Source organism: Capra hircus, chromosome 17, assembly GCF_001704415.2.
Source record: "Capra hircus breed San Clemente chromosome 17, ASM170441v1, whole genome shotgun sequence".
NCBI classification, from domain to species: domain Eukaryota; kingdom Metazoa; phylum Chordata; class Mammalia; order Artiodactyla; family Bovidae; genus Capra; species Capra hircus.
Genome location: NC_030824.1, coordinates 19,480,225 through 19,503,501, shown reverse-complemented (window position 1 = coordinate 19,503,501; position 23,277 = coordinate 19,480,225). Strand labels below are relative to the sequence as shown.

The 23,277-nt window shown below is 45.9% G+C and overlaps 1 protein-coding gene across 4 annotated transcripts in view; it reads right to left on the bottom strand.

Annotated features, from left to right (window-relative positions):
• The window catches only part of ZNF664 (zinc finger protein 664), a 35,958-nt gene continuing 13,310 nt past the window's right edge, over positions 630 to 23,277 (bottom strand). For 3 of the 4 annotated variants that reach the window (XM_018061373.1, XM_018061374.1, XM_018061372.1), the window contains exons 3-5: positions 20,427 to 20,514; positions 4,586 to 4,646; positions 630 to 4,478 (exon numbers count right to left, since the gene is read on the bottom strand). In XM_018061373.1, the coding sequence (XP_017916862.1) occupies positions 3,106 to 3,969 (864 nt within the window). In that variant the 5' untranslated portion in view covers positions 3,970 to 4,478; positions 4,586 to 4,646; positions 20,427 to 20,514 and the 3' untranslated portion in view covers positions 630 to 3,105. The remainder of the gene's footprint in view (positions 4,479 to 4,585; positions 4,647 to 20,426; positions 20,515 to 23,277) is intronic. The other variant, XM_018061375.1, reaches the window with a different exon arrangement.

Below are 23,277 nucleotides of genomic sequence, written 5' to 3'. Positions count from 1 at the left end.
TGTCAGGCCTTAGCAGAGGGGGGTGACAGCCATCAAGGGCCACAGCAGAGCTTGCAAAGTGAAACAGAAGCCTATGGGCAGCATGCAGGTAACTGTTTAGTCGCTCAGTCGTGTCCAGCTCTTTGCAACCCGGTGGACGTATAGCCCACCAGGCTCCTCTGGGTTGCCATTTCCTTAATACAAATACCAAAATGGGTCACACAGGAAACGTGAATTAATTGCTAACCTTTAAAAATAATTAAATTTTAAGTAAAAATCTGGATTGTTGGTTCTTCCTTAAAAGAGCAGACCATGCGGGACCCTGAGGCCTGGTTTCCATGATGGAAACCAACAGCTACCGCTAAGCAGGCCATCCTCTCAGGAGGGTGGGCTTTCTCCAGTCTGCCAAAGACCTCATGATTCCTTGGTCAACTGCCTGTCCCCTGGGCAGGGCGTCCTCACATCTTGGTTTGCTGGGATGGTCCCCGTTTAGGCTTGTTGTCCATGTTTGAGTATTAACAGCAACCTCTTCACTACATCATATGGTCACCTAGACGTAATGCACAAGCCCACTCCACCATACACACACACACACACAGACAGACACCCCCCCCCCACCAAATCCATACCACTGTATGTCAAGCACAGAACCCTGTTATAAAGTGATTTTATTAAATTGATTTGGACATACTGTAGGTCAAATAATATTTTCCAAAAGTAACAATTATGGACTTTAAAGCTCGACGTAAAATTAGTAGCTTCAAAAGTGTTAGTCATATTCCCCAGCAACAGCATGATAAAATAATTCAACTATGTAGAAATATAGAACTCTAGGACTAGCTGGAAACTCGGAAATCATTTAGCCTAATGTCCTCATTTTGTATGTGAGAAAACTAGACTCAAAGATTAAGTGATTTTGCCCAAGCTCACATACCTAATAGTAATAAAGCTAGAAATCAAACCAATTTTCCCTAAAACTAAAATTCTATCAGTGATATTTCAACTGGCTCGCTATCAACTAAAAGTCTAGGCTTTTCTCTAATGCTCCACACTACTGTGACATGAAAGAGGGTTAAGACACTACAGTAAATCGTAGTCGAGGAATTCAGGTCTGGAAGGGGCTTTATCAAATAACTAAGCCAGCCCTCTCTTCGCAAAAAGGAGGAAAATTATGTGAAGTGACTTCCCAAAGGCTTGTTAACAGTTATCCAGATGAAAATTCAGATGTTAACACATGTACCCCCCCCAAATCCCATCTTCTACCTTCACCCACTCAGTTATGTGCCCCTTTTAAATCTCCTTTATGCGCTGAGGTTTTAGTTATACAAAAACCCCTTCCAGTCAAACAGAAGAAATTAATTCAAATATGAAGAGAAAATCAAGCTTTGTTTCGTATTTCGGTGACTATTTCGGGTAGTTCATTTTCCAACCTCTCAAGATAGTGGACAGACACTGCTAACCTGATCACCCAGTTCAGAGCTTTCAAAAAGCCTTAATTTCCCCCAAAGACTTCCTGAGCAAAAAGGACTGCATGTGGGAAATCAATGAAAACAGAATGAGGAGAGAAACAAAGTTCAAACTTAGTTGCTTTTTGTTGTCATTGGGGACTTTTGGTCTTCTAAACATTCCTGGGGTTCCTCCACATGAGTTTTCAGTATCAATGTAGCCAAAAAAAAAAAAAAAGGTGGCCTATAAACTTCAGGATACTGAGGGTTCAGCATCTCCCCCGCCCCGCTGCTCACTACACTCACCGCCGGGCAGCGCCTTCTGCTCCGCCCACTGCGCACCGCAGGGCCGCCCCACCTGCGAAAGCTGGGCACCTGTGCTCCACAGCCTTCCCGCACCGCCCTCGCCCGCACAAAGGCCTCCCTGACCGCTATCTACCGCCGCCCCCCACCCCCACCCCCCCACCGCTCTAAATCACCACCCTAGGTTATTTTCTCCATAGCACTTAAATCACTATCTCACACTACGTTATTTGTTTACTTGCTTATCATCTGTCTCCTCCACCAGAAGTCAACTCCACGAGAGTAGGGCCCTTGTCTGTCTTACTCAGTGGTATCCCCCGCAAGGGGCACAGTGCCTGGCACATAGGAGGTGTTCAATAAATATTTGTCCAATGAATGAAGAAAGAAAAGGAGAGGTTAACAGAGACTTTCCTGCCTACAAAGGAACAGATATGTAATCCTACACATTATTGCCCAAAATTACAGAAACAGAACTATTATTAGGGACGCCTCCTACCATCCGCTTCTCCTACAGGAAAGTGGCTCCACGTGTTACTAAAGGAGCCCCAGAGGGCAGTTCTGGATGGAGAAAAGTCCTAACTCCGCTCACTTCCTCCTCCCTATTTACATTCAGCTATTGTCCCCCCCCAAAAAAAAAAAAAAAATATTCAAGTTAAAAATATGTGATGTAGCCACTAGAAAATTAAGTCTAACATAGTGACACAGTGATTAGCAGAATTCACAAAATTAAAGTTCAAGGGCGTGTATGCTTGCCAATGATTTTCTCTGATAGGCAAAGTGGCCATCATGAGTCACCTAAAACCTAAAATGAAATTTGATGCCATCTAGGAAGGGGTGGATATTTATGGGCATTTGGAGGATACACGGGTAAAGTGAGTGCAGAAGCAATGGGATACATGGACAGATATGGAGAGGCTAAACCAAGTGGTAACCTCTGAAGTGCCAGAACACTACTTGGTGGGAGCTGGCCGTTTTCAGATGCATTCACCTGGGATCAAGAGAAGGAAGATCGTGAGTTCCTGAAATGGGGCAGTATCTGGGCTTTTAGGTTAAGTGTAGACAGAAGGTGACTTGGGAGGCTGCGCAACCACCATGGTTTCCTGTGTATTCCACCAGAATCCCAGGAAAAGCACACCCACGACTGGGACCTCACAGCCTGCCCTGGGCACACACTCACAGGAGCTCCAGATTCACAAGTTGTGCAACACACTTGGCATGAATCCAAAAACTCACCCTCACACATGCCTCCTGGAAAACAATGTTCTGCTGGGTCCTGCTGTAAAAATTTCTTGGATCAATGTAGGTATTTACAGGGTTTTTCCTTCCTAGTGGCACTTATGGGTTTTAAGAATTTTTTTTTAACTCTTAGCAAAACACTTTATATAACTGATATTTTGAGATGGTTTCTCTCCTTTGTGTGCACTCTCTGGTGGATGCAGAGGCTGGTGCTCTGACTGAAGGCCTTCCCACACTCATCGCACTTAAAAGGTTTTTCCCCTGTGTGCACTCTCTGATGGATGCAGAGGCTGGAGCTCTGGCTGAAGGCCTTCCCACACCCACAGCACCTATAGGGCTTCTCCCCGGTGTGCACTCTCTGATGGATGCAGAGGCTGGAGCTCTGGCTGAAGGCCTTCCCACACTCATAGCATTTATAGGGCTTCTCTCCTGTGTGGACTCTCTGATGCATGCAGAGGCTGGAAGTGTGCCTGAAGGCCTTCCCACACTCTTCACATTTAAAGGGCTTCTCTCCGGTGTGCACTCTCTGATGCATGCAGAGGTTTGAACTATTGCTAAAGCCCCTTCCACACTCACTACAGACATAGGGTTTCTCACCTGTATGGACTCTCATGTGAATCTGCAGGTGTGAGCTCCAATTGAAGGCTTTGCCACACTCGTAACACTTATAGGGCTTCTCCACTGTGTGGATTTTCTTATGTCTGTTAAGTTTGGTCGTAGTACTAAAATCCTTACCGCAATCGTCACATTTATAGACCTTCTCTCCTGTGTGGTCTCGCCAATGAATATGAAGTTCTGATATATGAAAGAAACCCTTGTCACACTTGTCACATTTATGGGGCTTCTCAGCAGTGTGAATTTTCTGATGCATAAAAAGATCTGCTCTCTCAGAGAAAAACTCCCTGCACATGGGGCACTTGTAGATCATGGTTCCTATTTGGTATCGTGATTTAGAGATTTCCTTACAAAGACTACAGTTACAGGCGGCTGTCTCAGAGTCTCTCATTTGGCCATGGTGGCGTTTATCTCAAGCTGGCTCTATGTGGGAGGTCTGAGGTCGGCCTAAGCTTTTCCCTGCCTGTCTTTCTATGGAAGGTTTCTTCCTGCATAGTGTTCCTCACTCAGTATTATTACTGGTTATAAAGTGACATGTATATCCACATCAACTCTGGAACTCATTAACACAGCACTTTCTTTTAGATCCTGAGCTGTCAACATTCCAAGAGGCTGCCAGGGTGCAAACCTTTGTGCTTTTAAGCCCCTGGAATCTTCCTCTTGCAGAATAATCTCGTTCGTCTCACTTGCAGGGAAAGGCCTGCCCAGTGTCCCCTGCGGCCGAGGGCGTGGTCCTGTGTGCTGGCCTCGGTCCCCGGGAGCCTCCCCTTGCAGAGGCACTATGACATCCTGCTTCCTTCGCATCAGACAGGAGCCTCCCAGGAAGCAAGCACCGCAGGTCCAGGCGTGTCAACCCTTCCTTGTGAGGTCACCCTGCACAGCTGTTGCTCTGGTGGTCTCCTGTAACAGAAACGTAAACACATACACTGAAAATGCCTTTCTCGTCCAGAAAATTGCCATGGATTCTATAATTAATTTCCAATAAGCAAGACAGTGGTGACACAGACCTTCTGTGATCTTGAGGAAGGAGCTCTCTCTTCCAGAGATGTGTCTCTTGGATTTGCAGGTCTGAAGAAGAGAATATGTAGATATCATGCTCCCATTCACAGTCCACGCACATAATCCAATTACAACCACTGACTGTAATTATCTAAGCAACACCAAGGGCTAATATTATTGAAAAAGAGAAGAAATCCTCAGAAGACCTACATGTGAGTATGAGAAGCAGCTGTCTACACAAAGGAGCAATAAGGAAAACTCCCTCCACTTGGAACCTCAGAAGGAACAATGCTGCTGCTTCTGGAGCTGAAACACAATACTGAGGAGCCCTCCAATCCAGAAAAAGTAAATATATGACATGTCGGCATCAAGAGTCATTCCCTCGCTTAACTGTCCCAATGGTTTCCTGATGTTCTTAGAATCCCAATTCTTAACCTAAAACCCAAGGTCCTGCACGGCCCTGCCCCCACCTGCTCCAACTTCACACACGGCTGGGTGTGTCAGCTGCCTCTCTCTCCTCTTCCTCAAGAAGGCTCCTGGCTAAGACTCTATTTAAGTCTCTTATTTGATTCCTTCAGAGTACAGTGAACTTGTAATTATCTAATTGTTCCTTGCTTTTTGTTCTGTCTCCTGTGCTAGAAAGTAAACACCAGGAGGGAGGAACTTAGTATGTTGCTCACTTACATTCTGGCCAAGCAGGTGTTCAATGGATACCTACTGGATGCATCCACAGGGTACTTAATGACATCTCCTCTCTCCCGCAGATATGTCCTGCTTCATTCTGGTACAGCAGGTAAAGGTATATTTTCCACTGCCTTATTACCAGACTTTTGATAACCAACATGGGACAAAATATACACCAAATAGACACAGAAGAAAATCCCCAAGTACTCAATCTGAAATCTTTTGAGGTTTAGGATGCCTTAGCTACATTTTCATGTCCTGTATTATGCTCAGCAAGTGATACTTCAGTTACTTAGTTAATGAAATAAACAGATCTTAGAATAACATTCTCAATACTATGCTCAATACAAAGACAGGGTACACAAGGGCTTGAGGTTTCTTTAACATTAAAATCACAAAATAAGGGGACCTCCCCGGTGGTCCAGCAGTTACAATTCCAAGCTTCCAATGCAAGGGATACAGGTTCAATCCCTGGTCGGGGAACAAAGATCCTACATGCCAAGTGGCATGGCCCAAAAAAGAAAAAAAAAATGCAAAATAAACAACTGTTTCCAGATGGAAGTGTCAGAATAATGTAATTCATCTTAACAACCAAGGTTTCAGCAAAAGAAAATATAATCAGTGTGTGAAAAATGATATATGCATCTATCTATCCCAAGATATACTGGCAAAATAGGAGATGGCCAGTTTATTCACTCATGTGGTACCTGTCACAGCAAAACTGCAGGCAGCTCAAGGCCCACCCACTGGGGAGGGCTTAAACCAACTATGGGGCTTCCTTACAGGGAACTACTGCTCAGCCATCAAAACGAGGGAATGGGGACGAACACAATGTACTGACACAAGTAAGCCCAGGGGCTGGTGCTGGTGGTTTAGTTGCTAAGTCGTGTCCAACTCTTGTGACCCCATGGACTGTAGCCTGCCAGGCTCCTCTGTCCATGGGATTCTACAGGCAAGAATACTGGAGTGGGTTGCCATTCCCTTCTCCAGGCCCAGATAATACTATCTAGGAAAAACAAAACAAGGCACAGATTAATATATCCAACCTGCTAACTTTTGTGCAAAAAAGGCGGGGAATGTGAATTATTTACATATATTTTTATGTGATGTATAAAAGTAAACATGGAGAAAGATAATACAAAACGAACTTTTTATTGAAGTATAATTTACAATGTTCTGTTAGTTTCAGGTGTACAAGTGATTCTATTAGACATTTAAATATATATTCCTTTTCAGATTGTGGTTATTGCAAGATATTGAGTATAGGTCCTTGTGCTTGAGTTGAGTAGGTCCTTGCTGTTTTCTATTTTATATGTAGTAGCGTGCATATGTTAATCCCAAATGCCTATTTTATCTCCTCCACTTATCCTGCTTGGTAACAGTTAAGTTTGTTTTCTATATCTGAAAGTCTGTTTTTGTTTAATACAAAATGAATTTAAACAGGAAGAAGAAGAAAAGGATGAAGTAAAATTTCTCTGAATGTAACATTATGTTGTTTTGGCTTTGGAAACATATGTTTATATATTCAAAAAATGAAATTAAATAAACAAGAAAAGCAGTTCCTAAAATTTTAAAACAAAATGAAGAAAATGAACCTTAACTTTCCTGTTATCCACAAAAAACTTTTAAGTACAAGAGACTGAATGTCCATACTTGGGGGGAAGTTCTGTTGATAAATAAAGCTGCAAAGAACTTAAACTTCTTTCATAGTTTAACTGAGTTATAACAAATGTATGTTCATAAAGTAGGATAATGCAAATAACTCATTATGATAATGTTGTTGGGAACCAAGATTCAAAGTGAAAGAAGTGAGATACTGACATAAAATCAAAATTAAGGAAAAAAATCTTATAATGTAAAATTTGATTTAGAAATATCTGTTTGAATTCATGTTTCCCTTCCTCTTTTTTTTTTTTTTTTTTAGGGTATCCACCAAAAAGGCCTGTAAACAATGATAACCAACAGCAGTGGTCCCTTCTCTTATGGAACCTTCTCCACCAAATGGCACAGGGATCTTTGCAGAGTGGCCGGTCTCAAGGCCAGAGCAGCACTTTACACAGTGAGCCTTGGGACACCTTGTTACGCCAGAATGTGAGGAGTCATGCCAAAGAACACAGATGCCAACTTATGAATAGACTCCCATTGGCCAAAACTGGGACAACTGAGCGTCAGAAGGAATGATGAATGTGATCCATTGAAACACACCAAATATACAAAATCCCCGAATTCACAGTGACGACAAGGGGTGGGGAGGCATGGAGAGAGAAAGAGGGACAGACAGAGACAGAGAGACAGACTCAAGGCACTAGACTAAACTGAAAGTTACAGAATACCAACTTTTACCTTTTTTGAAACTTGGCAATTAAAAGGAAAGAATGTCTTCCTCTATAAACTCTTTCAAGAGAATGCAACAAGCCAGCTAGTAAATGTGCAACTGTAACGAAATGAATGATTCAGACCATGGCAAGAAATGGGCAAAAACATCAGATGAAAGACTGATCAAGAACTTCTTATACTTTTGAGGATCCCACTATCAACCCTGGACCCCCTTATCATGTCAACATACTCCAAGAGGAGCAAGTACACCCCCTGCCTCCTGGCCTGATGCCATAGGAACCACACGGCGTCACCTGAAACATTCTTGCCAAACACACCTCCTGGACTCCTTTTTATTTGAGAGAACTAGGAGGGACAGCTAGGGAACTACCAGGATGGATAGGGAACTATCCAGGTAGTTGCTACCAGGATAGCAGCAATCACCTGCTGCTATCCCACAGCAGGCTAGGGATACAAGCAGAAAAATAACAAAATGTGAGCCAGTCCACAGGACAACTGCCCATTTCTGCAACAAGTAAATGGTGTGGAAAAGGTTGGAGGGGAGGGTGGACTTCCCTGATGGTCTAAGCGGTTAAGACTCTGCACTTCCAATGTAGGGGGCTTGGGTTTGACCCCTGATCAGAGAACTAAGATCCCACATGCTACATGCCACAGCCAAAAAAAAAAAAAAAAAACAAGAAAAAAAAAGTTGAGGTGGGAGCTGCTCTAGATTAAAGACACCTGAGATATAACAATCAAATGTAACTTGAGGACCTACCTTCTTAGGAATTTGATTCAAATAAGCCAGCTGCTAAAATGGGACAACTGGGGAGATGCTCATTAGGGACTAGGTAGGTATCAGATTACACAAGGAACTGGGCTCACTGTATGTGGTATGATGATGCCTTTGCAGTTGTGTAAACCAATGTCTGTATTTTTAGAGATGTATACCGAGGCTTTTAACAATGAAATGATGTCTGAGATACATCTTAAAATGCTTGGGCTAAATAAAAATAACAAAGCAAATGCGGGAGAACTGTTGTAACTATCGAATCTAGGTGACAGATAAATAATGAATAAGACAGTCGATCTCTTCCTTTGTGTATGTCTGTCATTTTTCATGATAACAAAACTGGCTAATACTGGGAAACATTCTTTGCCTGCTCCTCTCGCAATGACAAACTGACCCCCAAACCTGGAACACTGCACAGAGGTGCACGTGAACCAAGCAGATGCAGCCCTCCAGTGGCTGCGACCTCACAGTCCATCCTGAGAGCGTGAGTGTGGGTGCGCTGCAGACATCTCTGGAGAGCGGAGGGAGGCTGCTGGGGATGAGCAAGGGACGCGGGGAGCAGTGCTGCACTCGGTTCCTCCTTCCCTCACCAGCTCCTCAACCGAGATGCCGTGGTTCCCCTGGGGCCCTCCCTTGGAGAGGCAGCGGCCAGGGTCAGGGCATCCATCCAGACTGGCCTCAGAGAGACTGGCTCTGCTGGTGACGTGAAACTCCTGCAGTCGTCGGGCGTGACCTTCCACCAGAGTGCTTCTAAGCGGGGAAATCGGGTACTGCCGTGCCTTCCAGGTAAAAGGCCTGGGCACAGCTATAAGTCTCAATGCACTGAGCGCAAGCCATATTCTGCAGGTAAAAGGCCAGGCAAAGAAATCTCCAGACTTGCCATGTGACCAACAAGAGAAGGACAAACAGGCATCAAGGATGCCCACCGCAGCCTTTCCTAAAATAGCACCTGTCTCACTGCCTCTTCACAGACGGCAGACCAAGAGAGCAGGGAGGAATCACAGAATTCTACACGCCGCAAGGGCACGATGCTCCCATGAATCTCTCCCTCGAAGCATGTTTCCTATCCAGTGTCCCATAAGGGCTTTCACGGGGACAGTGTGTATGACTGGGGGCCACCTGGGAGACCCGAGGAGGAAGTGGGCTTGCAGCTGAGGTCGCCAGGCACCACCACAGGCCATGTCCCGACTCTCCACGAGACTTCGAGGCACCATCAGCAAGTCCGTGCCTTCAACCTGCATGTGAGAAGACCTTTTCAAATAAGAAAGGTGCAGAAATGAGAGGAAAAGGGTTTTAAGTAGCCCAACTGCCCCAAACCCCATCTTTCATTAAAAGGAGTTTCTTCTCTCCCTGAGGTCTGTCCATCGGGAGATCTGCCTCATGTCAACTATGTGACACCAACACCACCTCATCAACACCTGTCCCTAGGCCACTTAAAAGTAAGGGATCTAGGTGAACAAACAACTGCGGCTGAAATGCAAGGAAGTTAAAAAACAGATGAGCCCTAAATACAAAGAAACTACGTCCTGAAAGAACAAAAGGTCTGGGCCCTGGCACAGGATAAGGGTCACCTGGAGACGGAGACACAGGATTAACGGGCCAGGAGGACGGGGCTGCTGCCCTTGGAGGGCTGATTGGGCCACGTGCTCCCAAGTCTAGACACAGTTCAACAGGCGCTGTGACCAGGAGGCGGCACTGCTGCTGGACTGTGGGGTGAGGCCCAGTGTCTACCGCAGTGGCCTTGACCTTCCTTGCAGGCAGCATGCTTGTTTCCTATGGCATCAGGCTTGGGCCGGGGGAGGAGGCACAGGGTCTGTCATTTCTCTTGGAGTTTTGCTGACAATGGTTAGTGGGCTCCAGGGTGGGAGAGGAGCCCACTCTGGTCCTACCTGCAGGGGGCAAAGGTCAAGAGGCAGGTACAGAGTGGGGACACTGATTTTCTCTCCAAATTTCAGCCTGAATTTGTTGAAAAACTCAAAGATAACAGTCCCTCTGCCCTGGGAAGAAGCTCATGAGGCTGTGCTGGGGAGGGAAGACTGGATGTGGACTTTGAAACAGGATTATTTAAACATACTTCTGTGTGTGCCTTTCATATATTACTGTCTTTTACACAGCTGTCCCCAAAATACGATTCTACATAGGAAAAATCAGTGAACTCATTTTTCATGGATTTCTTGTTAAAACAATCCAGTGGTTACAGAAGGACTCAGGCGCCACAAGGCAGGGGCTGGGGACAAGAGGGAGTGAGTGGGACACTTGAGAGTCAGCACCCCCCAGGGCCCGGTACTGGGCCAGTGGGAGGCACCAGTGTGGCCGTGTCCAGAGGACAGCCAGCTCCCCCACAGAGAGGCACAGACTGCGAAAGGAGACGAGTGGATGCTCCAGAACACTGACTTGGACCTAGACACACTCCGCACAGGCTGGCTGTGAAATCAAGACCAAGCCCTTGATTGAGCAGGAGAGAAAGCCATGCACACCCGTCAAGGCGGTGGCAGACAGCAGCCTCGCCCTCAGACCCCACAGCAAGCCGGCTGCCGTGGTGCGCCGTGTCTGTCTACATGCTGTGGCTCCTATCGCGCATTAAGTGTAGATAACCCCACTCTACAGTAGCCGGCTCTAATAGCCCAGTCAAAGCTACGTCAACAGAGATCAAACTAACTTCCTATCCAGAACCAGACCTGTCAGAACATATGGGCTTTTGGTTCTGACATTCAGAGGCACAAGGGCATCCTTCCTGGAAAAGATAAAAATGAATAAAAAAAGAATTGGAAGGAAGACATTCCGATGCCTCCAGCGTCAACCAAGGCTCCTACTACCAATGGCAGTGGGCTGCACCAGCCACGTGACTCGTCTCCTCCCCACGTGCAGAGCAGGCACTTGTGTCCCAGGGCCTGGAGAAGGTTCTCAGAGACTATCAAAGGGCTGTAGCTCAGATGAGGAAGCCTCAGACTAGTCAGGGTGAAAGAATCCCAATCAACTCCCAGTCTCTTAATTACTAGGAAGTGTTTTACAGGAAGATCCCAGTGTTCCCAGTTGCCCTAACACATATTGGTTCATGCCATGCTGTTGAGTGTTTGATATCTAAGTGATACTCAGAGAATCCAGCCCACCCAGAAGCAGGCCCAGAAGAAAGGTGTCCCTGATGCCAACAGTCCTGGAAACTGAACTCAGATGCAGGATCAGCCTGTGCGAGAGTGTATGCACACGTTCCACAAACACTCAGCCCCCAGTACTTGCTGGGCAGTGGGCTGCCCTCTGGAAGATCCTGTGATGAACAACACAGCCATGGCTTCTGCCTTTGTGTGGCAGACAGTCTAGCAGGGGAGGCAACGGGCTCAGTGCTGTGCGAGTGGTGCTGTGGCTGAGCAAGGCCCTGGGGACACAGCTGCACGCCTGAGGGGCATCCCAACTGGCTTCACGTCAAAAGGAAGACGTCCAGTAAACTCTACTTTTAAACTGAAACCAAAAGGAGGAACCCTTTTGCAGGAACTCACCCTGGGGAAGGGCAAGTGTCTAGAGACAGCCAGGATGACCAGCCCTAGGAGCGCACTTCAGCACATGGGAGGCAGAAGGGCGGGGTGGTGGGCAACTCTGCCCCTCTCTTAGCTCTACCAGATTACGGTTTCCTGTGTGATGGGAAAGGGCGCTTTCTTAGGATAAAACTCTAGGATTTGAAATCGAAGGGGAGTGGGGAGCAATAGGCAATAATGTTCTGTCTGGAAACAGGAGGGGAGGCTTTCTAACTTACATGTAGCTTCTGCCATGTCCACATGGCCTCCGATGCCATAGGAATCTGTCCCCAGAGCCTGGTCAGTGAGGGAGCGAGGCTCCTCGCTGCAGGACTGAGACAAAGCTGGCCTACTGTGGAGCGTATACACCTTCACTCACCCGTCCCCACCACGTCCCTTTCCACAGCAGCCGTGACTTTAATGTCCCCCCAGATTACCACAAACCCTGCCAGGGAATCATCTGCTAGCGAGTCTTAAGACTGCATACCCTCTAGCGGGCCAAGACTATGAAGAAGCTCCAGCCTCTCATCCTCACCACCAAGAAAACATTTCAGAAAGATTACACTCTTCTGTAGACACCAAAGCCTATGAAACCTACCACCCATCCGACAGCCTAGTCCTGAGAGCAAGAGTCTCCATGCGGCCCCGGCCCCGTGGCCCCAGCAGCCCTCACTCCTTCACACTCAGCCCACTGAAAGCTGCCTCTCCCCCAAGAATGGCACTTTCTGCCCTTTGTCATTCTGCAAAACACACACTTCGCAGCTCTCCCACTTATTTACAGCGTGACTTTAAGCAAGTCATTTAAGCCTAAGACTCAAAGACCTTGAACATAAAAGAGAAATGATACTCACACCTCTATCTCTTGGGGCTGTTACGAACATGAAATGAGACTGTGCACAAGCCCAGGCTCCGTGTGCACGCCCCTCTGATCTTTTCCTCAGCTTGCTGCAGGTCGGGAAGGCTTGCTGTTCACTGGAGGGCAGCTTCAGGAGCCTGCGGTGCTCGGCCAGTGTCCGGTTACCTCCCTGTGTCCGTCCCCTCTCTGGACCATGTGCTCATCCCTATTCCGGATCACCTCTCCCTGTCAATGCAGCACTGAGGAGCCAATAATTCAGTGCTCTATCCTCCCGGGGTGAAAGCCAAGTCCCCAGATCTTTCTCTTGAGTTTGGGAAAATACTCATCAATACTGGCTATAGAATGACAAAGAAACTCTTTTCCCTAAAAATTCCTCTTGTATCCAGTTTCATAGCTCAGAATAAGGCTTGGTCATGGTATCCATCACTTTCCTGCCCCCTTTCTCTGTGTCTCTGCTACCCACAGAAATGGTAAAAGTGTGCTCTAAAATATGCCCTGCACATTCTGCTTTCCTCACTCACTCCAGGTTTAAGGCTCCTCCTCCAACACACTAAGCCAAGAGCCTGACAAATGGCCTGGTTCACCGTACAACCACGCTCCAGCAACAGGCAAGAGGTCAGATGCCTTCAGGGTTGGGTAGGGAATAGAACCATGTGCTCTTGTCCACTTGAAGACATCAGGGGTGAGTGGGCCCCTCCCACCTACTCTCCCTTAAAAGCATTCACTCCTACAAATACAATGTCATCAGGCTGAAAGTGGTCCACCAGCTACAAGCTGCGTCTCTTGCAAAAAACCCAACCCATGAGCAAGGGACCCCAAACAACCATCCAACCCTGGGAGGCTCAGTTCTTTGCAGCTGCTGTCCTAGACCAGCAGTTCTCAAAAACCAAGACTCTTGAGGATTCCAGACCCTTACAAAACAAGATCAAATGACTTTCAAGATCTGCAGGAAACCACCATTTTTCACTGTGCTGGCACAGGCAAATGCACTGGCTGGCCAACGTGCCCACTCCTTAGGCTTCTCACACAAAACCCTGTGGCAAAGGCACCAGCAGTTGAAAGATTCTTCACCTCCAGGGGTTCACAGTAAAAAAAAAAAAGTTCCACTTAAGAATACCCTTGAAGAAGCAATAAAAAATAATTCTTTCAATCTAGACCCTTTTATTATATTTATAATATCTATGTTAAACATATGTTCATTATTTATATTGATATGAAATACACACACATATATTTTAATGTATATTTATCATATTCCTGGTTAAAATGGAGCTACATCAGGTCACGTACCCAAGCACAGTGTTGTCTCAAGGAAGAATGCTTGTCTAACTGTCTGAGCTGCAAACTCAACCGGCCTCTTCTCGACAGAACGTCATTTTTACTTGAGTGACTACACAGGTGCTCTGCAGACTGGGGTGCAGACATCTCAGATAACAGGAAACTGATGACATTTATTGCCAACTGTCAAATCTGAGCTTTCTAATGAAAACTAGAATCTAGGAAAACTCCTGTCTGTCACCATGGGCTCTCTAGTCTCCTGAGACTTGAAGACTGTTCTGATGAAAACGACAGTAACACTAACCATGAGTTTTCTGATATTATACATAATGAAATGTATGAACATTTTCTGCCTCTGCAAAAAGTGAGCTGATGTTGTCCAAATGAACCATGTGTCAGGTAATGCATCATCGTGGGTAAAACATCTATTCAAAGTGCAGGAAGAGACCAGGAATTTTAACACAGGATTTCAGATTGCACACTGCAAATAATCTGCAGGAAACCACCATTTGTCAAGTTTGGTATCAGGTCACAAAGGAACTCACAAGTACCTGAAAAGGCTACTGAAACCCCCTTTTCAGTTCTAAAACAACACATTGCAAGAGACTGAGCACAGAAGCAGACATAAATATTTATACCACTCTTCCTACTAAGTGTTTTTTGTTTTAGAAATGTATTATTTTCATAAAAACATAATCTGTGTTAATGTGTAATGAGTTTATCATTATTTTTAAATTAATACTTCTGTAAAATTTTAGTCTTTATTTCTATTATAAGTGTCGATCCCTGTAATCCACATAGACAGAAAGCTCTTTGAGGTCCTTAGTAACACTTTTTAAAGTGTAAAAAGATCCGAAGCCCAAAAAGGGATTGAGATTCTATCTCAAACTCACTTTTTTTAAGGCTGAAAGTATGGGAACAAACTGTAAGATGAACAGTTAATTGTAGTCAGTCATTTCTATCATCAGCCATCATAATTCTGGGTGTAAGATACTATAAATGTAATGATACTCCTCTAAAGTAACCCCAAAGTCAAGTTTTGTCCATAAGAAGACTGAAAAATAAACACTACAAGAAATAATTCATTTTAAAGGATTCAGAAGTTATCCCACTAGGCAGCAACCCCTGATGTGTTCCTGTAAGACCTTGATTGATCTCTGGCCCAAGGGCCTTGTGATTTTTTATTATCTTACACGGTTCTCCCTGGACATGCCAGATGCCGCTGTTAGTGAAGAGAGAACATGGAACCTGTCCCCAGCCATAAGGAAGTCCCAGAAGTCAACTAGCTCAGACATTACTCTGGCCGCAGTACTACACCAAGGTACCTCTACTTGACCCTCTTCTACAAGTCTTGGAACAAAAGATAAATGTAAAGACTGTTCGGGTGCCTAGTGTCTGCGTATTGCCGAGGAACAGGGCTAAGAAGTTCAAGGCCACCCCTCTCTGCATGCCACAAAGATCTGGGCAGACAGCAGAGGCAGTGTCTATCTCCTCACTGACCCCACTACACCTTCAGAAAATTCCAGTCTAAACTACACATCACACAAGGTAGTGTTGACCTAGATACTCAACTCCATGGGCCCAATCCACTCATCTCTGCTCAGCTATCTACCTCAGAATAACTTAAATAAGCAGTCACCTGTCACTCACTAATCAGGACTCTGAATGCCACATTCATTCTATTTTGTTTCTATGTCACCATCAGTCCTCGTATGGAAGACATAGCAGCCTGGAAGACACCCACGCTGGCTGCCCAGGGCAGGCTCATGTCCCCAGAAAGCCTTTCCAATTTCCAACACTTTTCCAAGTACCTCACTCCTAAGCTACCAAGGCCACTTTTCCTCATTCTGGTCCCTCTGCACATGCCCTGGGCTGCCTCAATGGCAACAGGTCACAGGAAGCCCCACCTTGTAAGGTCCTAGACCTCTCACCTAGGGGCTGGCTTCCCCTAACACTCTACAGAAGCCACTAAGGCCTCCACCTGGTTTGCTCCCCACACGTCTTCACCTGCCCTTGCTGACAAATCCCCCGGCCAAGCCCCAGCCGCCAGGCCGCTCTTTTGAGCTGGTGCTCTCACTCACACAGGTGAACGTAGGCTTCCTCATCTTTCCAGGCTAACTTCAGCTGAGAGCGGAGCTTCACTTACAGTGATTCAAGCGCATATTTCTCTCCTGAGCCTAAACGTCCTGCGGTCAAATCCCTCTATAGCCTCAGAACATGGGCTGGGCTTCTATCCACCCCGGGGCCCGTGCAGGTGCTTACACACTGCACCTTGTCACTGGAGCGCCATGACCTCGGAGCAGGGTTCCTGAACTAGTCAGTCAGTCACTGGCCGCTGGCTACTGTTGGTGCACATCTACTCAGCAGCACACCCTCACCTGTATTCCCACACTCCCGACCTGGCACCGGAGCGGCTCTTCCTGAATACACCACTGATCATCAGTAGCCTGAGTAATTCAGAAGGACAATTTTCCCAACGGTAGTGAGGTCAACTTTTCAGATCAGTCAAAGGAGGTTCTGACTGAGCAGGAGTCTCCAACTCAGCTTTAACAACAACAGTGAATTTCAGGACACTTTGGATGCCTTCCTCTTGCTTCGCTCCCTCCAGCTGGTGAGAAAAGACTCTGATCCAGTATGAGTCCTGAGCACTAGAGGAGAACCTTGACACTGGTGCCCTTCAGTCACTTGGCCAGGATCCCCCAGGGAGGCCACTCTGTCCCTACCCCATCCACCTTTCCGACTTGGGGCCCCAGGTGTGTGGGCTCCTCTGTCCCGCTATTCCTGCCCACCTGTCCCGAAGCCCTACACACTGAAAGTTCTAGGTTCCCTGCCCTCGCCCTTAACAAAGTCCAGTGGCCAAGGACGTGAGCTCTGGGTTTTACTGAGCTGTAGGGAAGACAGCCGCTTTCCCTCTGTCCTTGGGATGACTGCTCTTTGTGTGACTTGGCCTAATGATTCCTAATGGAAAAAAGATAAAAGACAAAAGAAACCATGCCAGATTTTTCTTTAACCAGAAATTATCTCAGAGACTATGAAATGAGGTCTGGAGAAGGGCAACAAGTATGGAGGGAGTGATGCCAAGTTTTCTTCTGAGTCTGCAAAGAACAACTGCCTGCCCGTGTGATTTCGGTGATAAAAGCATGACACAGGGACGCACTCCTCCGTTCCCCTCCAGCCAAGTCCTCCCACAAAAATGACCTGCAAAGAGACACAGCAGGGTGTGGGCCTGGTGCTGCCATTCGCTATGTGACCCTGGCTGATCTCAGACTGATCTGTAAAAATATGGATAATAATGTCTACAACACTCGGCTGTGATAATTAAAGAAGATAATAAGTGTGAAAGTACTTATCAGGGTGCCCGCAGCCTCGCTGAAGCCAAATAAATATGAGTTTCCTTATTTCCCTTATTTTAATTAATGCATGACACACGCATATTTGCCAAGAATGTCATTTCACAGAGAGAGGCTTCCCGAGGCCAGGCGGTGCCTCTCCCTGTAATTAGGGTTCCTCCTTTGCTCAGAGTCAAACGCTGCTTTCTCACCCTCGCATCTGTCTCCGGCGCCTCCCAGCACTTTTCCCTCTTGACCCTCTATTCAAAGGATCGTTTTAAAAGACGCCTGACTGCAGTGACATCTCCCCTCACTCTGAGCTCCCCCACCTCTCTCCTGCTCTTGAACACTGTACACAGAAATGACCGCCGGACAGGACAGAGTGTGACTTGCTTCGGTGATGTATCACCTGAGTACCCACACACAAGGCTCAAGTTCATCTTATCTATCTGGTAAATGTGTAAACATCTCTATACATTAGGAATCATAATAATTTGGTGGGTGGAACACTGGGCTTGCACGCAGTCCTAAGTTCAAATTCCTGATCCGTCACTAAACAGCTGTGTGACCACAGGCTGCTCACGCAGCCTTAGCTCACTCATCCACAAAATGGATGGTAAGACCTGGCATTAGTCATTCCAGTGCTCACTCTCACTCATATCGTGTAGCTTAGAGGCCTCAATCTCATTTAGCCCTCGAGAAGGAGCAGTACTGATGGGGGGACTGAAAACAAAACTTTCCCAGTTCACAATGAGGACCCTCAGTGCCCGAAAGGGCCCAGCTAAGTAAAGGAAGGAGAAATACAGCCTGGACCCAGGGGACCTCGAGAGAAATGAAAAATGGATTTTTAACAGGCCTGTCTTGGGTGACACTAGGATTGGGAGTGCCACAACAGTTGGCAAGTCAAAAAGTTTACAGATTTGGGATTCTAATTTTTAATTGTTTAAAAAAAAACATAATAAAACATACCATTGCTACCATTTTTCAATGTAGAGTCCACGGCAGTGTTAAGTATGTGTGTGTGAGCGTGAATCATCTCCAGAACCTTTCCATCTTGTAAAACTGAAACTCTGTGCCCGTTGAACAACTCCCCCTTCCATTCTGCTCTGTTTCTATGAATTTGCCTACTTTATCTATCTCAGATTCTGGCTACTTTTACACCTGGGTCACTGCTTGTAACTTGTTTTATTCGGGAAACCAAGGTGAGTGTGACTGGGGGAGATAGGTCTGTGGAGCAGGCTCCCTCAGAAGCATGAACCTTGAAGGCAGCTCACAGCTTAGCTGCTGCCATAATCCCAGGCTGGATGCTCTCTGGCAGCCAGAATTCAGGATTAGCATGGCTAGAGAGGCATCACCACCCCTCTCTCAAAAAGGGCCCAGAAACAGTTACAACAAACAGCACAGAGCTTCAACATTCAGGCTTTCGACTTGGGAAGACTGACACCCGAGGGGGATCAGTGTCATTGTAGAAACGTGTGCTGGCAGACGACTACCAAATGTGGCCAGTGGCCTTAGTAACACTCCTCAAGCCCAGGTACTCTAGGCAGAAGTGAGCACGGGACTGAACTGGAAACACAACACACACCAACACTTCACCATTAGCTAGGCCTGTGAAGCCCGTTCTGATGCAGCATTTCACAGTGGGACTGCATCACACGGAGACCTTCTTTTTCCTCTGTTAGTGGAAACCTTGAACTTGAGACCAAAGTCAGTATGGAAAGAACAGGACTTCACATAAACCGAGGCCTGTATCTCTGGTCTGGCCACTCACAATGAAGAAGGTTGGCTGGGGGCACCCAAGTCAGCACCAGAAAGGAGACAGACAGGGACAGCGTAGAGAGAAAACTCCTTTGCTGCCGTGCCGAGGCAGACTTGCCCAGGTTTCCAAACAGGGCCGGGGCTGGCAATCAATTCAGCTCCCAGAGAAAGGGACGGGAGCGAGCTGGTCAGGAGCAGCCCCCACCTTCCCACCCAGGCCCTGCAGAGTCAAGAAGAGAAAGACACCACACCTCCCCCTGGGCTTAACTTTCTCACCAGGTATAGTAACTACACCCACTAGGACAGAGGCCACTGAAACTCCTTTATCTCACCCAGTCAGTGCTCCTTGTGTGGCTGGGAAGTGAAGTCAGGGCTGGGAGTGGCCTGGAGCTGAGAATTCAGTCTCTGGCAGTGAAGGGGGAAGACAAGAAGCCACATGCCCCAGGCCAATAGCTACCAAGACAGGCTTCTCCTTCCTCCTGCTGCCCAGCTGTACATGTCAAGGACATAAAGTTTTCTCACGAATGTGAACCACAGCAATCCAGATTATGGGTTCAACTGGAATATTTTGGATTTCAACAATGACCAAATGAAGAGGAACAAATACCTGTGCTATGTAAAATACATGTTGTCTTCTTGAGTTGAGCTGAAGAAGGAAAAAAAATTATTTAAAAATGATCACAAATCCACAGGTTCAAAAGAAAATGAAGGAAAAAATGCTTATGCTGGAAATATGATGCTCTCAGAATTATGTCTGCACAGAGACTGATGTAACATCCTGCCCAAGGTAAGAAGACTTCCAGGAACTCATATTTAAGGAGAAAGCTGATGTTCAGGCTTTGTAAACAAGAAAACACCAGAAACACACAGAGTAACGAACTCAGCTCAAAAGCAAGCTGTGCTATCTCAAAGAAGACAGGAACACTGGGAAAGACAACCAGGAGACCATCAGTTCAGAAACCAGGTTTCTGACCCAGAGTCCTTCAGGACAGCAAAGGGAAGTGGAACAGCCAAAGGAAAGCTTTAATAACTTTAATGGCTCACATGAAATTGAGAAAATTAGACTCCAGAGGTACAAAGAGGAGCCCCAGATGGGACAAAGATGCTTCTGCTGACTTCAGAGTTAAGGAAGGGTGCCTAAGGTCTACAGAAGTCAAAGCCAGATCCAGGCAAGAGTATAACAAAAACCATGAGTCAGGGAAACTTGCTTCCTCATTGAGCCCTAAAGGGAACATGCTTAGAAAGAACTCCAAAGACATTTTGGTTTAGAAATAGTTGAGGGTGATTCTCCATCTACAAAAATGGTGAAAAAAGGGGAACACTTACCACAGTGACAGAAGTCAAAACCCCCAAGACATTCCAGAGGAAGAGTCAGGGCCCACAGTGGCTGAAGGGCAACAAGAGCCTTGGGATCCTGTGGGGTCAGAAACATGTGGAGAGAAAAGGAGAAGGCGTGTATCAGGGATGACTGAGGATCACCAGGCTTTTCAAAGAACTGAGTATTCTAAATATGGGGCCCCAGCTGACCCTCTTATAATCAGGACTTATTCTAAAATGTGGAATTCAAGGCATGCAGGGCCAAACAGATGATGAGAAAACCCAAGAAACTCTATAAAGGAAAAGCCAGGAATGTCTACACAACTTCACTTCAAGACGCAAGAATCCTAGTATCATAAATAGCCTCGTTAGGAATTTATCCACACTGAGTTCTAGGTTCATATTAGAGACCCAATAACTGACTGGGATTGTCTGGAATCCTAAAGAGTCTTAATCATTATGTGAATCAATACTGTTTTTCTCACTTATTTTCCGGGTGAGAGGGTGCTGAAGAAGTAGGGACTGAAGGAGGGTTGAGCCAGTTCATATCTTGGTTTTACCACATGCTGGCTGTGCAGCCTTCACCTCAGAGGTTAAGAATGGGGTTAATGAAGATAAGAAAAAGCACCTGACCTTGTAAGGGACCATTATAAGGCAGTTTGAGGGTTAAATAAGTTAATGTATGACAAGTATTTAAAATAGGGCCTAGAAAATGTTAAGGGCTGAACCATGGTTAGCTATCATTATCATTATCTTATTTATTCCATCTGCTCCCTCCCCCTCTGCTATATTCTAGAAGTGCTAAGAGTACTTTGGGTATAGATTCCAAGACCTACTTTAAAGTTTGAGGAAATCGCTTTTCCTTGGGAAATTTGATGGCATACTGAGGAAGTCAGGTATCACCGCTGCCATGTGACATTCAGATGGGACACTTCATTTGGAGACTCTGGGGCTGGTGCTAAGTTACTATATGTCTATATAGCTGCCCAGAACTTTGAGAGGAAGGAAACATGTGAATGACATGAGGTTCAAGTCCCAACTCGGCTAACAGCCATTTCAGCAGAAATCACTGATACAAGAAATGGAATCCTACAGGTCGCCCTAAGTGACCCTGCAATATCTGAGACTGAATAAAATGGGGAGAAAAGGGGAAAATGAAAATGCTTTCAATATATTTAGGGATTTCAGTTTCTCTACAGGAACAAAGTGTTGCCTCGGAATGAAGGCTGTTAACAGGATATACTTTAAAGGATAGAGACTTCAAATGGTTTTGACAGGGGGCCAGGTTTTTTCTTCCTTGCTGAACTATACATGCCAATCATGGTGCCTGCTGGCCTACAAATCCTACTAACAGAAACTGCCTCAGCTTTAAGGGTAGGTCCAGCTGCCATGGACCACATGACTGCTCCATCTCACGTCACCAAAGCTTCTGAGAGCAGGTGCAGACACCTGACCCATGAGCTTAACGGTGACCTCTGCTGTGGCCTGGAATAACAGTAAAAGCTGCAACAAAGTCACATTCCCAATCTCTCCCTCAGGAATCTAAACAATACTAAGAACCAGGTGATGAGCCATGAGAGATGAAGCTGAAAGGTTAGGATATACAAAGGAGCTGGAGTGGCCATGTGCAATCACAGCAAACCAAAGTCATGAGGGAGTAGAAACTCTAAGTAAGGTAGAAAAAAGACTGACAGGATAAGGGAAAAGGATAAGCCAGATGGCAGCAAGAGGAAAAAGACATAGAGGAAAGACAGCAGCCCTGAGACCCCACTGTCGATGGGAAAGACTGCTTCTCTGAGCTGCCTTAGCCTAGCGAAAGCTGCCTAGCTTTCTGGCCTAAGCGCATCCTTAATGTCATATCCTGTTTCCTAAAATGGAATGGATCTCTGCTCTTTGTAACAAAAAAAGAGCACTAACTGAAGCAGTTACTTCAGCTCCCTTGAGAATGGAGTTTTCCCAGAAGGTAGCTCAGTGCCTCCAACAAACAGATTTCTGGCAAGTCCACCCCAGCCAGACATGCCTCAACATCTCAGCAGAAGAGGGGTATCTCATTCCCTATGAACCTTTAGTACAGGCCCCAAAGCTTCTGAGCATCTTAATGGCCCATGAAAATGTTTTGAGACCTGAAAAAATAGTTATTGGATGTAAAATATGAAAAGAAAGTAGTAAAATCAAAGTTAATAAATGTTTAATGCCTACAACTAGTCAAATGAAGCTTAACTCTCAGTTCTATATAAGCTACGTTTGCATGGGATATGGGTACATGTTTCTGTTTGACATGTGACATGCTAAAGGTTGCCAAAGACAAAAGTGCTGAGGCCTTCAGAGGCCTGCAAACCAGTCCTGCGGAACCAAACATGCTTGGGCATAAGCTGGAGCATGCCCACCCTACCCTTTATAGAAGCTTACATGTTAAATATTATGACTTACTATTAAAACTGAGCAGTGTGAAGTTAGAAATCAACCCTCACCTTTCAAATTTAAACAGACTGTAATTTTAGCACTCCTGAATTAGGAGTCTATTATTTTCTCTTAATGAAATATTTTACAAAAAGGAAACAACTTCTAGTAGCTGTCCTATGAGTTTTACCAAAAAGAAGGGAAATAATGTTGTTCAGGTTGCAAATGATCCTGTACATTTAAAGGCCATCTGTCAGAATAATAAATCAAAAACTGATCACAGGTACTCTCTTCTTGTTTAAAAGTCCCCTCAAATGTCAGGAACAGATCTGAACATTCTCTTCCATTTGGCCAAATTCTCCCTCTCACTGGGCTTCCCTGGTGGCTCAGACAGTAAAAAAAAAAAAAAAAAAAAAATCTGCCTGCAATGCAGGAGAATCAGGTTCAATCCCACTTGGGA